A 17,254-nucleotide genomic window follows, 5' to 3' on the forward strand; every position below is an offset into this window, starting at 1 on the left:
GTGGGGCTGCCCGTCCTTCCCCAGGGCTGTGCCTGGCTGGCCCCAAGCTGAGCCAGCGCTCCGAGGTGTCCCGGCGTGGCCTTGCAGTTGTCTCTCTGTTTTTAGGGCTTAGAGAAAATCATTCAGCGAGATTTCTTTCCTGATGTGGAGAAGCTGCGAGCGCAGAAGGAATATCTGGAGGCGGAAGAAAATGGTGACTTGGAGAAAATGAGACAAATTGCTATCAAGTTTGGCTCCTCCTTGGGTCGATCATCAAGGGACACACCTGCTGCACCCTGTAAGAACTGGCTCACCGAGGTGTAAAGATTTTATATCTAATATCACTGCTCTGGTTTATCTAACTTTGTGCAGGCAGTGCTTATCTTAAAGAATCAAGATTGACATTGCATGGGAATTAGTATACCAGTATCTGATGGCTGATGCTGAATTGATCATTGAATTTGATCATGTGTAATAATTCCTGCTTGGGGAAATGGCTTTGTAAAAAACAGCTGTTGAATAACCATTTCTCATAGGCATCTTTTGCCAAGTTCCTGCTCAGTAGGGAATGTTAAATGCTCTAATGTGCAATATTATACTATCAGAAACTCTAAGCTATGTTTTGAATCCTTTTTGTAGTTTTAGGGGTTCTTGTTGCATCTGCAGATGTGTCCATGGAGACAGAAGGTGTTGGAAGCTTGTGATTACCAGAGGTTTGCCTAGCAGACATCCAATGCCCTGTTGTATGTTTGTTTTCACTTCAAGTTCAGATGTTTTTGTACTAAAGCCCAGTCCCTGGCTGAGCTCTTGCAGTGGGGTGTTGGTAACTGGCTTTCTCATGGCAAGGGACATGTGTCACCAAGTGGTTTCCCTTCCTCCCCTTCTGAAGTTGCTGGCCTTGGCCAGGGTTAGGATTGTTATGCTGGCTGCTTGCTTCTGTTGGCAAAAGCTGTAGATAAGCTGGCAAATATACTGGGCTGTGACTCTCCTATGAATTTTTCTCAGCAGGAGAAAAATAATGTCTTAGGTGAAAGCAAAATCTTCTTCAGTGGTTGAGACAGAACTGAATATTTTTGAGTCTTTTCACAATTTTTTAATTAAATTGTTCTTCTTTTGATATGTTTTCTGTGACTTGTTTGGCACATGACCCTTTCTGTGGTGGAAGATGTCACAACAAGTGTCCTGTTCCATGCTCTAGTAACTGTGTGAGCATTTGTTTTCTGTCACAGATGTTACTCCAGCCACGTTTGAAACCCCAGAAGTACGTCCGGGTGGCCTTCCACTGGGGAATAAATCCAAAGCTGGCATCAAAGCTGGGGAAGAAGGTAGGAGAATGATGTTTCTCTAGCTGAATTCTTCAGCAGCAGGAAAATACTTTCCTGAGCTGTCTCCTATAAGGGTTTTGGGTGTTTAGCAGATGTTTAAGCAGTTTCCTTTAACCTTTTAGTAGGTGAAAACGATCACTCTGAACTTGATGTAATGTTTTACATCAGGTATATGAATTCTCAATTATTGGTCTCTTTATGGCTGTGTAAATTCTTAAGTCAGGTGATCTCTTTGAAGGCAGAAAATTTTTCCTGTGTCACCTGAAATTAAGTAAACAAAGATTGTAGGGGCAGAGCTATTCATGTAGTATATTAGAAATGCCTGCTAGCAGCTGGCCACTTGCTCATTTTCCCTTTAACCCAAATAGCTCTAAATGCCATAGAAGGTTTTATGTGAAAATTTGTTATGGTACCACTCTGCATGTATGTATTTTCTTTACCGAGCTTCATGGTAATTATGAGTGGGTCCGTAGAAGGCGCACTGGCAGTAGGGATTAAGAGCTGTGTATAGCGCTCTCATAGAAAGGGAGGTGTTAACCTTTCTCAGGCTTATTCCCTCCTCTTGTTAGGAGAAGCAGAAAAAGATGATAAGGACGCACTTCCCAGTCTGGACAGCTTCTTAGCAAAACACACCAGTGAAGATAATGCTTCGTTTGAGCAGATCATGGAAGTGGCCAAAGAGAAGGAGAAAGTCAAGCATGCTTGGCTGTACAGTGCAGAAGAGGAGTATGCACAGGTAGGGAAGTGGCTCAGCTGTACCTCTGCTCTTCCAAAGTGACGCAACAAGGAAATACCATTTTACTGTATTTCTTTCTTGTTTGATTAAATAGAGTTTTATCTTAACTTCTGTTTTTGAATCCTGCTATAAATACATGCTCATTGGCTCTGAGCATGGCGATATCGCATTAGGCTGGTGAATTACTCATATTACTGAATAAGAATAGAAAGGTCTTGATTTTGAATAGTAGGTGCATGGGGTGATCACATCTAAATCTGAGCTAATCCTCAATTTCCTGGGTCCTGTGACAGCTCAGTGCTTCCTTTTACAGTCCTATTTTTCCTCATCTGTAATGCAAGAACAGCATTTGATATAGTTGCTTCCTAAAGCTTTAAGTCTGAAGCATTGCACTAAGGGCAAGTATTGCTGTTATTGGCAGTATCTTCCATAAGCAGCTATATATACCAAGGACAGTGACTGAGAACAGTTCCTGTTGTTGTTTATCCATCAGCCCTTTATTATTTGGAGTTAGATTGTTTCTCTCATCTCAGTTTTCTGTTTCTATTATCAGTAATAATCCATTCAGCTGCCAAAGTAAAGTACTGTACACAGTATGGCTGCTGTCCTGTCTTCCTCGGCTACCTTTGTGAGAAGTTCAGGGACTGTTCTGGGGCTGCCATGTCAATCCTTCTTCATCAATACTGAGCAGCTGGCACTGTTGCCAGATGTGTCAGTGATGGGTGTGAGTCACAGTGCCTTTTAATGAAGTTTGACACTGGCGCATGAGTGTTTACTGCTGCTGTTGTGAATGAGTGTTTTTATCCCAGCTAATGTAAACCCTTGGAGTCTGTTACAATAGAAATGCCCTCTGTGGCTCCTTATGCATATTCTTTGCTCAAATGCTTTCATCCAGAATTAAAAGGCAGGGAGCAGGAGAATGTTCCCAAAGCACAGGGGTTGTTTCAGGTCAAGGGGAAGTTGCTGGAGCTGGTCTTGTGCTGATATTGTGTGTCTTCCTGTCAGCCAGCACTCTGTTCAGACCTTGCATTTTCTTGCACAGCATGCCCGTTTGTGTAGCAGACAACTTCACTGTGCTTCATTTAACGTATTCAGTGTCAATACTGCTATGTAAATGTACATGGACGATACCTATTAAAGACCACATCGGTTGATGTCTTTAATATATAGCTTCTGTCAGTAATTGTCTAGTTTAATTAGTGTGAGAACTTTAAAATGGAGTAATTTATTGGTGGCTGATTGCCTTCTGTTAGTTTCTTGTTGGTATCAGTGATACTAATATGCTGGCAACAGCACGCAAGTAATTGTGCAAATGTGTCAAATGCTTCCATACCTGTACTGCATATAGAAACGTTTGAAAACTCTCTGACCAAGTATTGAAGAAGTGTCTGTTCTTTTGTTACTGCTTGCCCCAGCTAATGCAGTTTGCAAGAGACTAGGGTGTACAAATATTCTCTCAAGGTTACCAGCCAAGGCCTTGTAGATGGCCTTTATATTAGATAGCAGGGTCATATGTTACTCTTCCCTTGTTTAGCAATGAATGCTTCATTTGAATTTTGATTAGTGGATAAGAGGAAAAAAAAAAAAGCCAGAAAAAGTTTAGCCATCACAAGTGTTGTCACAAGATGTAATAAAACCAGTCATAAACATAATCTTTCTGAGAAGATAATTCTTTAATTCTCCCTGCATATGGACTTGTTGTTTGCAAGCTCTCCTGGGAACAGGATGGTTTCTCAAATGCCACTTGCTGGAGAGTGCTTGTGCCACGCCAGATGCAAAGTGTGCTAGGGCAGGTAGCTGAGCTCGTGATTGAGCTCTCCAAGTTATGTATGTCTAATTGCAGGAGTTTTTCAGGCCTGATTTTTTTTTTTTGTGTCCTTTTTTAATGTGGTGGTGTGTTTTTTTTTTCATCGCCCTTTCAGCGACGAAATGAGAACCTGGCACTTCCTTCAGCAGAGCAGCAAGCTCTGGAGAATGTGAAAGCCGGACTGGAGACCTGGGAGTACACAGCTCGAAACACCCTCATGTATTATCCAACAGGTGAGGTGTGCAGGTTTCTCAGGAAAGGCATTGGTTCTAGGTGGATTGACTCCAAACAGTGTTTACAGCACTTTTTCTTAGGTGAAGTTCATATATATATATATATATGTATTGTTTTTGGTTTTTTTTCTTTATTGACCTTGCTCCTTTGCCTCTGATTGCAAAGTTTGATCATGTTCTATTTGTCATTGAGAAGCACGTTATCTTTATTACAGAAGAACTTCTTTCCAGGAGCCGAAGCTTTTTCCGGTTTGGTCTGTCTTATTTATGAGCACTTTATTGTGATCTTTATTCATTCTTTGCCTCTGCTCAAAGAGTGCTCCCTGGGCTTGTTGGTCCCTTTGTTGCTATAGAAAACTACATAATTTTGTAAATGCAGTTTTCTGTAAAAATGATAATTTCTGCAAACCAGTCAAGTAGAGAAGAGAAAATCTTACTGTTTTCTAAAAAAAAAAATAATTAAAACCTCATCCTATTTTATACATTTCAGATGTTACAAAGCATATATCTTGTGCAAATATTATTTTAAATTCCTAGGGATAGACACTGCAACTGCTGATGGATTCTGTGTTGTGTAGGAATGCGTGGCAAGTGTCACGTTGTTTGGGAACTTTAGAGCACACTGCCTAGGGTTACCTGAGCCCTTCCTTAAAAGAATTCTTGCTTTTCAAGGTGTACCTGATGAGGAAGATGTATTCAAGAAGCCCAGGGAAGTTGTCCATCGAAACACCCGTTTTGTGAAGGACCCTTTTAGCCAAGCCGTGAGCAAATCTCAGCTCCAACAAGCTGCAGCTCTCAATGCTCAGGTTGGATAATTTTACTTCTTCTGACTTGTTAGACTCTGCCCTCTGGTATTGTTCATCACCCAGGAGAACTGTGTGTGTGTGCTGGATACAGCTGACTCACACCTTTCTCCACATGAATGGCTTTGTCTTTTTTATTTCAGTACAAACAGGGCAAAGTGGGACCAGATGGGAAGGAACTAATACCCCAAGAGTCTCCAAAAGTGAATGGATATGGATTTGTGGCTACCCCCTCTCCTGCCCCTGGTAAGAGGGTTTTCTTATTTTTTATGATGTAAGAGGACTGCTACTGCACTCATTTTGAGGCTCTGTTTGTTCAACGCTGGGGTATCATTGGTTTAGACAAGGAGGTAAGCCTTCTACCTGTATATATCTAGTGAGCTGGTGACTTTCTCGTGTACCATGTATGCCAGCTTGGTGCAGTGCTTAACTGCTAGTCCATTGCACGGCAAGAGAAGTCGTGCTGTACTCAGGGGGCTCTGAGCAAGCTGCCGTGCCATTGCTTGGGAATCATCTAGAGGGCAGTGAGCCTCTGTAGGCAACTGGGGTGCTGTGGCTGCTTGTTTTATCCCTGGGTGATGCTTCTCTAGAGCTTAAAGATAAGAATTCAAACATTTCACAAACATTAACCTGATGAGTTCAGGTGCTGATTTTTTAAAACAAGGAGCATTCGTGTCAATGTATCCAGTAGTTTGCTGAGTGATGATACAGCCTGACTCATAGGGATGTGGCATACCTCACTTCCTTGACAGTGTTACCTACTGTTTTCCTCCAGGTCTACTGCTTTCTAGGTTCTTCCTTTGTGTGAATACACTTGTGTATTATAGATTCCTTTTGTTCAGATGCATTAGTCACACAATACTTGGAGTTAGAACAAACTGATGACTTTTCTTCCAGTTGAGATGTGGTATCTGAATGTTTTGCCGTTCTTCACCAGCAATTATGTTTCCCTGTCTTTTGTTATTATGCTAAAAGGTGAGCACACTGAGGCTTTTCCTTCGGAAACCTGTAGGTGGCATTTGGAGCGCACCTCCGTTCTCCATTGTAAATGCCTTTTCCAAAGCCTGGGCAGCAGGATTTTCTAGCCAGTGACTTAATTGGGATTTTAGAATCTATTCTGCAGTTGTAGCTGTTAGACAAGGTGCAGTCACTGTTTCGTACAAGCTAGCTTCAAGATGAATTGAAGGTACGTTTGGCTATTATATGTATCTTAAGTCCTCTGCCCGTCCCTGCTTTTAAATAGTTCCCTGTGTTGAAGGAGTTTTCATACAATAGCAGAGGGGAAGACTAGTATCGTAGAGGAAAAAATGAAAGTCTCACTAAGCAAAAGCTCACCAAATGGAAAAATAAACACATGGGAAGGACAGTGCTTGGGTGTTGTAACCTAGAGGGTGACACAGCCACAGGCAGTCCTGTGAGTTTAAGGTCATGCCCTTTTAAAGGGAACCACATGGTACTATTCAACATCGGCTCTGATTTCCTCTGCAGTGGAGGGGCTCCTTTGTGCGTTGATGAATTTGCTGCATTTCATAATTAGCTTCTCTGGGTGTTTTGTGGTGATCGAATAGTCAAATATTTTGCATGAGCATGACTTTTAAAATTTGGTTTTAGGTGTGAATGAGTCTCCTTTTATGACATGGGGTGAAATCGAAAGCACCCCTTTGCGTCTAGAAGGCTCAGAAACGCCGTATGTGGACAGAACACCTGGACCAGCCTTCAAGGTATGTCATGTCAGGAGTCAGCATGTCATTCTTGGGGGGGGCGACTAATAAGGGAAAGGCAAGTGAGTAACTGATAGATTAATATTGTTGTGGGAGTGTGACACATCTCTGGGCTGTGTTCCCAGTCCTTGAGACTAATAATCTAGGTTCTGCTTGGAGGGTGGAGGTGGACGTGGCTCCACATGAAAGCTGCTTGGTGGAGATACCTGAGGTGGAGCACACACTGCTGGCAGGAGAGTGAGGCTCACTATTTGATGAGGGCCCAAACAGAGGGACTTTCAGAGGAAGCTGAAGAGGTGCCTGGTTTCTTGATTTCTCTGATTTTAGTGTATGAGTGGGTAGAAATTGTAGGATTTCCCTTTGTCTTGATCTCCTGGCTGTCACAGCCTGAGGCTGGTGTATCACTTCAGGGTAGAAAAGGTGCTTTGGCTTTGCTAATAGCAGCTGACCCTGCGTGCCACCTATCTCCCACTGGTGTCATTGAATGTGAGCTGTCTGAGACTCTTACTTTAAGAAAGGTGTAATTTGCTCTCTGAGCCTCTGTTTTGTCAGGCTGCAGAGCTCTTGACTGGTTCTCCTGCTGTTTAGCAATGTCTGTGTTTGCCTGAGCTGGCTGGCTACAGGCCAGGCTAGGCAAGACACAGGTGACATTGTTTGTCTAGAAGAGACAGCAGGAGGAAATGCCAGAGATAATGGCTGCTTCCTTCACTGAACTGGTTTTACCATTTTTGTTACTTGCTAAGGCAAGTTGAAGGTCTCTCTGTGTCCTCTCCGGCTTTTATATACCAGCAGAGAGGTGTGGGATGACCCCACTTCTCCTCGGTTTAGATCCCTGTAGACTGGAATCCAACTGTGAAGGTGCTTTGACTCATTTATGCAGCACTCGTATGAGTGCCTTGACGAGTGAACTGTGTGATGCATTTATAGATCCTGGAGCCTGGGCGCCGTGAGAGGTTAGGACTCAAGATGGCCAATGAAGTGGCAGCTAAAAACCGAGCAAAGAAGCAGGAGGCCCTTCGAAAAGTGACAGAAAACTTGGCCAGGTGAGACTTCTGTTCTGATAGGAGAACTGGGGATGGGTATTTTCTGATGAGATTTAAATCAACATATGTAAAAAGAGAGGAATGATGAGAGTACTGGAAGCAGGAAGAGGTACAGTCAAACTAAAAGTTTCTGGAAACTGGTGACTGTCCCTGATACTCTTGTCACTATGACTGTTATAGTAATGCTGATAGTCTTGTCGGTGTTACTGTTCTGCCCCACAGCCACCCAGCAATGCATCTGGATCGGTGTCTTGCCTCATTGCAGAGGGGAGACATGATTAAGGCTTGCTTGGCTGGGTGGCAGGAGGGACAGAACAGGCTGGAAGGAAAAGGCAGACAGTGCCACTCAGGTTTGGGAGGGATGTAGGAGGTTTCTCTGTCACTTCTCTTTCTAGAGAGAGCCTGCAGGTCTGGGGGGGAAATGGACACCGAGGTTGCCTGTGGAAGCATTGGTGCTCTTCCTGATAAATTGCAGATTTTTACTGTAAAATCTTTTAAAACTGTTTATTCTATTCCAGCCTCACTCCAAAAGGACTAAGCCCAGTAATGTCACCAGCTTTGCAAAGACTAGTAAACAGGACTGCAAGTAAATATACCGACAAAGCCCTGCGAGCCAGCTATACTCCTTCCCCTGCCCACACAGGAACTCCTGGTTACAAGACCCCGGCAAATGGGCCTCATACACCCACAAGCACCCCGCAATCTAGGACAGTATCTCAGACGCCAGTATCTCAGGATACTACATCGATCACAGACAATTTACTGCAGCTTCCTAAGAGAAGGAAGGCATCTGAGTTCTGAATATTCCTCTCACCAGCAAGGCGATAGTGAACTGGCTGTGCTCAGCTGGCAGACAGCTGGATGTTGTGAGCCATCGGTTGTAAGGGGTGTCTAGATACAGCTGCCAGAATGGAAGCCAGCAGTTACAAGATCTGGGACCAGCACTACTCTAGACTATATAGCTAAAGTAGCCTGTGATATGCTTTTTGGAAGCAGAGTATCTCTTGCTGTGGTATAACTCCGCTTTGAACTGCATAGTGGGATACACAGGGCTGCTGAAGCAAAAGGATCCTTCTTGCAGTGGCAGAGAAGATTCTGGCTTTTGGAAAACGGCGATAGTTTTTTAAAGATATATTTCTCTTTTTAAGATGGCCATGCATTTAAATAAGTTTCTGTACAGATATGTCTATTTATAAAATGTGGTAAGCCTTCCTAAAATGTTGAACTGGACTTTCTTCTAGCTTGTGAAACTTGTTTGGTTTTGTGCTTTGCAGAAGAGGGGATAAAACCATGTATATACTGAGACATGACCCAGAACTTTAGAGGGCTTCTCTTTAATTTAAGTGGAGTTTAAACTGATGCTCTTGAAGGTACAGGGAGCCTGTCAAGAGAGGTGGTACATTATGAAAACAGTACACATACAGTTTCAGACATCAGTTCACGCTTCCTAATAACCTGCCCTCTTACTTATTGAATCTAGAATGTGGTTGATGCACGGGTGAATTCTGCAGCCGGTGTAGTCGGGAGCTTGAGAAACATGAACATAAGAGCTGTTAAATGTCAGCAGCACTGAAAGAAACTGTCCAATGTGTTTTGACAGTAACTTCTTGACCCCGCAAACCGTATCAGAGACAGGTCTTTTGAGAATAGTAGTGTTAAGCTGTTCGTTCACGTTAGCAGATGTACTGTGTCTTCTGTTGCTGTACTTCGTAAAGCAAAAGACGAGGGCTATTTCTGAAAGGGTACAGAGAAGCTGAAGCTGAAAACCACCAGTTCTCCATCCTTAAAAGGCTCCCTTTTCTTTCTCTTCTCCTTCCCTTTCTGCAGAATGGGATTTGGCTTGCAGCTTGTGCTCAGACTTTCATTCGCGCGGACTTTGGGAATGCTCACCCTCTTCTGCAGCTGGCAGAGGGGATGGGATTGTGGATTTCGGAGTCTGCAACCATGAGTGTTTCAAAACTTCATCTATGCACAACCTCTGAGACACGTTGGGCTGGAGCAAGTGGTAAATGAGGTCCTTGCACTCTACAGTCAGGTGTTTTGAGTTGGGGAAGGGAATCCTGTGTTGTTTCTGAATACAGATCATGTTCCTGACATTGGAATCATCAAATGGCATTAAAGCGTAGACCATTGTATATAGGATGACACCCAGACTCCATATGTCAGAAATCCTGGGGTCGCAAGGAATGCCCTGCAGCACTTCAGGGGCTGCGTATGCAGCAGAGCCACAGAAGGTTTTGCTGAGAATTGTTCTTCCGTTTTCATCCCGAGACAAAGATTTGGAAAAGCCAAAGTCTGAGAGCTTGACGTTGAGGTCCTCATCGAGGAGGATGTTCTCGCATTTCAGGTCCCTGTGAGCGAAGTCCGAGTCATGACAGTGCTTGATGGCAGAAGCCAACTGTTGAAACTTGCTGCGAGCAATGTCCTCTTTCATAGCTCCTGTGATCTTGATGTAGTCCAGGAGGTCTCCCTTTTCCCCCAGCTCCATCACGATGTACACTTTCCCAGCTGATGTCTCAAAAATCTCATAGGTTTTGATGATTGAGGGGTGGTGCAAACGTTTCAAAGCCTCTATTTCCCTGGGGAGAAACCTTTCCAGGAAGTCCTGAGGAGTTTTCTTCTTGTCGATTATCTTGATGGCCACATTGCATTTCAGCCGGTCGCAGTAGGCACATTTCACTTTGCCGTAAGAGCCTTCTCCTAGTGTCTTGCTCAGGCTGTAGCCTTTCTTTCCGAGCACCACAGCATCATCCATGGTGGCAGAGCTGGGGGGAGCAGCATGAGTGAGGACTGGTGTGCATCATGCGTGGTGGCAGGTGACGTGCCCACGCAGCATGGTGGCTACGCTGGTGCAGTGGGCAGGTGGGCACCCCGGCGCTGGCTGCTATGTGATGTCACAGGCCGCCGCCCCTGCGTAGGGCACTTGGAAGGATCTTTCAGTCCTGCTGTAAAGCTACGAGATGATGTCATCCAGGGCAAAACATCAAGTGCCTGAGAGACAGTGGTTTTGCTCTGCATTCTTCATAAAATGATCTTTATATTTAGTTTTGCTAACAGGATGGAAGTTGCTGAAATGGCTTTGCTAAAATGTACCCAAGTCTTTTTATATTTATTCACCTGTCAGTCAGGTGAAATTTCGTCTGTCGTCTTTTTGTATGCCTCAGATGATCTTTCAAGCCCCACGTGGGCTTGCTTCTGGTGTACGGTGGCTTTGCTACCCTTCCTCCAGCTTTCCTCAAAGGGAAGGGTCGCTGCTTTGTCTTCATGGGGGCTGTGTTCAAGAACTGGTTTGGAGTTTTTTCTTTGTTCTTTTTTTTTTTTTTCATGGGCTATTAGGGGAAGGAGTTGGCTTCTTAAGTTAATTTTCTTTTTGTTCATCAAGCCCCTCCATTTTGTCACTCTGATGATTGGCTGCTTTTGTGGGCTTTGCAGCTGGCTTTTTCTTAAACCCTTATTTGGTGGGGGAGTTACATTTTGACTTCCAGCTTCTGCTGCTCTTGAGAAGGGCCCACACCAACACCTTCGTCAAAACAGCTCAGAGGATTACTGTTTTGCATGTTGATTGCTTCCCTGTAATCAGTCTTTGGGGCTCTTTGTTTTGCGTTGATTTCAGCTTTTTCAAATTTGTTTTTACAGCTGCCATGTGTGTGACTCCAAAGACTTGATGATGTTGATGATCACAACACAGGGGTTAGGGACAATCCTGCTTCCTCTACCAGTCCTTGATGATGTCATTCTGAAGAACAGAAGTGATACTTCTGATAACCAGACTGGGGCTTTTGTTTGGGTTTTTTTTTTTTTTCTTCCTGTTCTTTGAAACTTTTGGCTAAATTTTATAACTAGCCAAAAAAAAAAAAAAAACCAAACCCAACCCAAAGAGCAGTTTTAACCATATGTAGCCTGCACTCAGAGCTCTGGTTGTTCTGGTACGGGCTGACCTTTGAGTGTGGCATGAGCACTTGTGCAGCGTGATCCAGCCTGGAGAAGCACTGAGCACCTTTCAGCAGGAAGCAGATGTAGCCAGATGTGTACACTTCTTGCACCACACCTGGGTACAAGGCAGCCTGTGTAACACTTGGCAGTCTTGACATTTGCTATAATCAGGTGATGTTCTACCCAGGGAACATCCATGGAAAATCTTATGCAAATCTTTGAGCAGTGCCCGCAGCCTTCTGTAAGGTCTGGGGTGTTTGATGCTGTGTTTGTCTTGGAGAGCTTCCTCTTGCGTGGTTTCCACTGCCACTTCCAAAACTCACGTCCCTGACTCTGAAAAACCCTTCCAAAGGATTCAGTTTTTATAGTGCACCTTGTAAATGTCAATTGATCAACATGGCATTGCTGGGAATTGTGACTGCAAGAAATTAGTAATTTTTTCTTTTTTTTTAGTTCAGAGATAATTGAAGGCTAAGTTTTTTCTTCAAGCAAAAAAAAAAAATATTCTCAGGTACTCATGAATGAATGTAAAGGGAACACTTACTAGTGTTTCTGTGCTTTCAGAGATGTTCTTTAAGGACTGAACTGGCTATATAACAAGTTCTTGGGTAATTTTTAAAACTATTTTTTTTATTTTATAATGATCACACAATCTACTTATCTCCATGAAATGTAGGACCTCTCTGTTAGGGTACACAGGCAGATGGTCAGGCCCTGGCCTGCAGTTTGGGTCACTGGACAGACCAGGAGAAAGGAGTAGACATGACCTGAAAGATGGCCAGATGCAGCAGGTAGCTGCTGGAACGCTACAGAGAGCACCTGGGGAAATGGCTGAGCTTCACAGGTGGTTGAGGAGGAGCACGAGGACCACCTGGGGCGTGGATCCTGGTGGGGTGGAGGTGACCCAGTCAGAGGTATCAGAAGGACCAAATTTGGCTACGATGTAGCAAGACTGGGCCCAATGGGAAAAAGTAATTAGAGGAGAGTTATTTTGGGAGGAGATGGGGATTAGAGAAGAACAAGTATAGATGGAAACAGGGAAAGAATTTGGGACGTGGACTGGATGTGCGGAAGCAGGTTGTGATCAGCGTGCGTGTGTGAAGCTCGGTGCCTGATCGCCTCCATCTTCGTGTTAGATAATTCCTACCCATTCGCTGGGTGCTAGAGCTCTCTCTCCTGGGCATGGGGTGGGCGTAAAGGCTGGGCAGTGTTCGAGGCACTGTGGATGGGGTGTACAGGTGGATCAGGAGTGCAACGGGGTGTGCATCTTTCACAGCATTTCAAACTGGTCATGCTCATACCAAGATGTAGCTGGAATAACAGAGGGGGCAATATGCTATCTTAGAATGATCAGTTCCATGTTGTGCAATTCATGCTTAAAAGCAGATTGCATTAAATATCCTGTGGGACGGTGTTGTTTTTGTGTTCGCCCTCAAGTGAATTAACCTAGACAGCCCTACTAAAATCACAGCCTTGATTCCACCAGACTGAAGGGCCTTCACATGTTTGCTGGGAATGTAATTTATTTTCAGTGAAATGCTCTAAAACTGGATCTCTTGAAGGGGCTGTAGTGCTCTTCAGATGGGCTCTTCCTGTAACGCCTGCTGTAGTGTCTGGTCTCTGCTTCCTGCTGCAGTTCAGCCCCTGCTATCTGTAATTAGGGAATCAGTGGACTCTTTGTTGCCAGATTTTTTTTTTGCTACTGTAGCACTAGTGGATAACATGCCTTACAGGGCAAAATCCACTGTGTAAAAAAATCCTGGTTGATGATAATTTACAATTTTTTTTTTCCTTCTGTTTTTCAGAGGGTTATTTTCCCTTTGTTGTTTCTGTAGATCTGCATTTTCCTACGTGCAAGGGCCGACGTGCTTCCTCCCTCAGCCAAAAAAGCACCCGCAGCTCTCCTAACGCTGGGGAGATGGCTGGTGGTGAGCGGTGGTGGTGGCAGTGGGGATCTCCTGGGTGGCAGGGATGGCTGTGGTGGGTTACCGGCTGCTTGCAAGAGACCGTGGGAGCCCCAGTGGACCCGTGGCGTGGGGCTGTAACACCCTGGCGTGCAGAGCGTGCGAGTGCTTGCACACGCAGTCTGGGGCTTGGCTTCTGGTTCCATGTAGGAAAGAAAAGGAGGGACCGCAAGGGATCCTTGTTCTTATGAGTAGATGGGAAAGAGGGGGGGATTATGGTTGGTTCGGGGAATGGCAGGATGTAATTCTTAGGGGGAAAGCTGTAAGAACCGTGAAGAGCCAGTGGGGACGAGGGATGAGGTGCGTAACCTGGACGGAGAAGGAGAGCCAGTGGGGACGAGGGATGAGTTGCTGTAACCCAACAGAGAAGGCAGGCTCAGATGCCTTGAAGAATCAAAACACCCATTACACCAGAGATGACTGCTGCTCTTTTCTTTGTGGGACGCAGGTGAGGAAATCCCGAGCGGCAGACAAGCAGCAACACAGGGTTTGGTGAGGCGAGTAAGAGAGAGGAGAAGAGAAACTCTCACGGTCACCCCACGCCATACTTTGAACAAAGAGCAGGGCCAGGGTGGCCAGGGGAGCGGTGGGCACTGCCTTGGGGCAGGAGGCTGTGCTCCAACTTCGTTTGGCTGATCCCCTGCGGCCCACGCCAGCTGTGTCCTGTGTCAGGGAGCCGAGTCTGCAATGGGACTTCCCAAAGGCACCGAGCCGCAGGCTGGTTCCCTGCGCCCTTCAGCCAAGAGCATCTCCCTGGGGCAGAGCCCCCCCCTGCCATGGCGTGGGGCTGCAGCTTTGCACCCACCCGAAAGTGGGTCCCAGTAACGGCTGGGGCTCTGCGCTGCCTTCTACTTCTCTGCTCGCTTAGCTCAGAAGGGAAGCTGTGGTTGGAGATACTGTGTTGTTTTGGAGGAACGGGCTATTTCTCTGTGAAAATGAAGGAAATGGATCCGGTCACTCAGGGGAGGGGGAGATGGAGCAATTCCTGCTTCCTCATATTTGCATCTGCTGCCCCAATCCCAGCTCGCTGTGGCCGGCCTTGCGGCAGCCGGCTACGGACCCCAGCTCAGAGCTGGGCCAGGGTGAGAGCTGGGTTTGGCCGCCCTCCTGGTGAGCCCCTTCCCTCTGCTCCTCCTGGGCATGACAGCTTTCTCCTCTGCTTTTGGGACACCGGTGATCTGCACTCACTGGTTAGAGAAACACTTGTTCCCAGTAGGAAACTGGGAATGCCTGGTTTGTGCCAGCTCCCGCGTGCCCTGGGCAGAGGCGCTCGGTGTGTTTTCACTGGTGTGTTTCATCCTTGTCCCTCCCCCTCGGGGTGTCAGGCTGCCCCGGCTCCCCAAAACACAGCCCACAGTGCCTGGGGGCTCGGGGCCGGGGCAGCCCTGCGGGACGGCTCTGCCTCGAAACCTCATGGCTCGACCAATCCCTTAATGTCGGTCTCTGCCAGCATTACAACACTGGGCATGGCACAGCCTGGGGAAATGGGTGCCTCCTGCCCTTCTCCTGTGTGCTGCCATGCGCCTGGGCTGTTTATCGCCTGTTTGAGGGGTGCTGTGCGGGCTGCTGTGCTCGCCTGGCACACGTGTGTGCTCCAGAGCCACCTCTGTTCGGAGCCAGTGGGGGACTGCGTGCTGCGGCGTGTGGGAAGGAGGTCTGCCTTCCCTTGGGACAAAAGCCAGGGATGAGCAGCCTGCGCCCCGTTCTCATGGCAGAGGCGTCACAGGGCATTTATTTATACATTGTCATGTATGGTCTGATGCCCAAACCCTGCGTCTCGTGGGCCTGGGGTGGATAAGGAATGTCCTGGATCAATCTGGGACACTGTGGCTGGGCTGAGAACAGCCTCCCCCCGCAGCATCCCTCGGGAGGAGCAAAGCTGGGGAGTTTGACGCTTGTGCCTTTGTGCTGGAGGATGTTGTCACGCTTCAGGTCCCCACGGATGCTCGGATCATGACAGCATTTGGCAGCACATGAGAGCTGGCAAAATGGGTTTTGGCCTAAATCTTCAGGCAACCCCCGCTGCTCGTGACGCACTCCAGCGGGTCCCCAAGCACGTCCCCAGCCACGCGGCTCTCCCGGGGCCCCGCAGGGCACGCAGCTCCAGCCTTGCTGCTGTCCCAGCTCCGGGGAGTAACCACTTAGTGGGCACCGCTTTCTGCTGCCACATTAACCGTCGTGGAAAAGCATCTCCCTGATGCTGCTGACCTGAGCACGGCAACAGCTCCCCTGGGGCTGGGGGCAGTGGGTGCCTGAGAAAACCTGCAGAAGCCCCCGTCCCCCTGCCTGCAGGTCGGCAGTGGGAGGAAGCAGAAGCAATGTGAGAGGAGAAGTATCCATACATCCATGGGGAATAGCCCCGAGGGAGGTTTGCTGCTGGGTGTAGTGAGTAATTGGTATTAACAGGGAAGCAGGGAGCGTGTAAGATTGAGTTAAAATGGTCCTTATTGGAATTTCAATGTTTTATTTGAAAACTTCATATTGTAGCATGAAAAGTGGAAAACTCTTGGTTGTAAACACTAAAATAATAATAATAATAATAAAAAAAAACTTCCCCAGGAAGCTTCCTGGGTTTTGGCTTTGACTCTGAATAGGTTTTTACTGAAAAGCTGGAATTCTCTGGAGGGGAAGGTGTCGGTTCCCTGCGACCCCAGCAGCCACCGTGGGTCAGCCGCCACACTCAGCCCCTGCTGTGCCCTGCGCTGCCTGAGCACCCCTGCTACGCTTCCCAGCATAGGGAGTTCCGAAGGGAATTTCAGAGGAAATTCCAACTCAATCTGGGAACAGGGGTAGAAGGTAATACTGCCTTTTGATCCCAAACACCACCTGGGCTGACCCCCGTGCCGGGACAGTTGTGGCACCGGGGTGGTGTCTCCTTCCGCAGGCTGGGCTCCGGGCAGGGACAGCCACCACCCTGCCTGGCCTGACGTGCAGCAACACCCAGGGTCAAATTCCTAAAGGCACCTGTCATTTGCAGGGCCATTAACAGTGACCTGAGCCACACAATTAGTTTTCTTGATGCGTTTCCTCTCTGGCTGGGTCTGGGAACCGGGAACGCAGGGTTTCCAGGAGGTATGGAAACACCGGCCAGCTCTGGCTCTGCTGTGGTGCTGGCAGCCTCCGCACCGGGGACCTGGCTACGGGGATGTCCCAGTGCCGAATGCTGCTTTTTTGGTGTCGCTCCTGCAGACAGGTGAACACAGGGACCATCTCACCATGTGGTGGGCAGGCAGGAGCTGATTAATGAAGCAGGCTAATAATGATGGTCGACCTCGGAGTCAGTGGCGCTGGAAAATCCTGGTAGTTTGTGCCTGTGCATTGGTGACAGAGCAGGGAATCCCTGCAGGGGCAGGGAAAGGCTGTCCTGGGGGACAGAGGAGGCCGGTTGAGACTGTTACAGAGGGGATGGGGACAGGCTGTCTGGTGGTGACTGAGGCCACCCCAGCCAGGGACAGAGAAAGGCTGTCCCAGGGGGACAGAGGGGACCACTGGAGATCATCCTGGTAGGGACGGAGGGAACCCGCAAGGCCATCCTGGGGATATGGAGGGACCGGTGTTGCAGTCCTGGTGAGGAAGGAGGGCACTGATGTGATGCACTGGTGCCTCTGGGGTGATGGTGGTGGCTGGCAATGGCCATCCTGAGGGACAGAGGGGACTGCTGGGAGCTGTCCCAGTGGGGACAGAAGGGACTGCTGGAGGCCATTCGGGGG

General features: G+C 47.2%; 3 protein-coding genes across 3 annotated transcripts in view; 2 read left to right on the top strand and 1 right to left on the bottom strand.

The window, feature by feature from the left end:
* DGCR14 (DiGeorge syndrome critical region gene 14) overlaps nucleotides 1-8,860 on the top strand; it is a 12,542-nt gene extending 3,682 nt beyond the window's left edge. Inside the window, exons 3-11 of the mRNA XM_009888158.1 lie at nucleotides 106-277; nucleotides 1,209-1,304; nucleotides 1,874-2,040; nucleotides 3,963-4,080; nucleotides 4,753-4,886; nucleotides 5,027-5,129; nucleotides 6,495-6,604; nucleotides 7,532-7,647; nucleotides 8,166-8,860. Coding sequence (XP_009886460.1) covers nucleotides 106-277; nucleotides 1,209-1,304; nucleotides 1,874-2,040; nucleotides 3,963-4,080; nucleotides 4,753-4,886; nucleotides 5,027-5,129; nucleotides 6,495-6,604; nucleotides 7,532-7,647; nucleotides 8,166-8,448 — 1,299 coding nt within the window. The 3' untranslated portion in view covers nucleotides 8,449-8,860. The remainder of the gene's footprint in view (nucleotides 1-105; nucleotides 278-1,208; nucleotides 1,305-1,873; nucleotides 2,041-3,962; nucleotides 4,081-4,752; nucleotides 4,887-5,026; nucleotides 5,130-6,494; nucleotides 6,605-7,531; nucleotides 7,648-8,165) is intronic.
* A 648-nt stretch (nucleotides 8,861-9,508) lies between these two features.
* On the bottom strand, nucleotides 9,509-10,402 carry TSSK2 (testis-specific serine kinase 2). Its single transcript, XM_009888159.1, has one exon. The coding sequence runs from the start codon at nucleotides 10,400-10,402 to the stop codon at nucleotides 9,509-9,511; it is 894 nt and encodes a 297-aa protein (XP_009886461.1).
* A 79-nt stretch (nucleotides 10,403-10,481) lies between these two features.
* The window catches only part of DGCR2 (DiGeorge syndrome critical region gene 2), a 51,326-nt gene continuing 44,553 nt past the window's right edge, over nucleotides 10,482-17,254 (top strand). The window contains exon 1 of the mRNA XM_009888160.1: nucleotides 10,482-10,509. Within this exon, the coding sequence (XP_009886462.1) occupies nucleotides 10,482-10,509 (28 nt within the window). The remainder of the gene's footprint in view (nucleotides 10,510-17,254) is intronic.

This window comes from Charadrius vociferus, unplaced genomic scaffold, assembly GCF_000708025.1.
Source record: "Charadrius vociferus isolate BGI_N301 unplaced genomic scaffold, ASM70802v2 scaffold326, whole genome shotgun sequence".
Taxonomy (NCBI): domain Eukaryota; kingdom Metazoa; phylum Chordata; class Aves; order Charadriiformes; family Charadriidae; genus Charadrius; species Charadrius vociferus.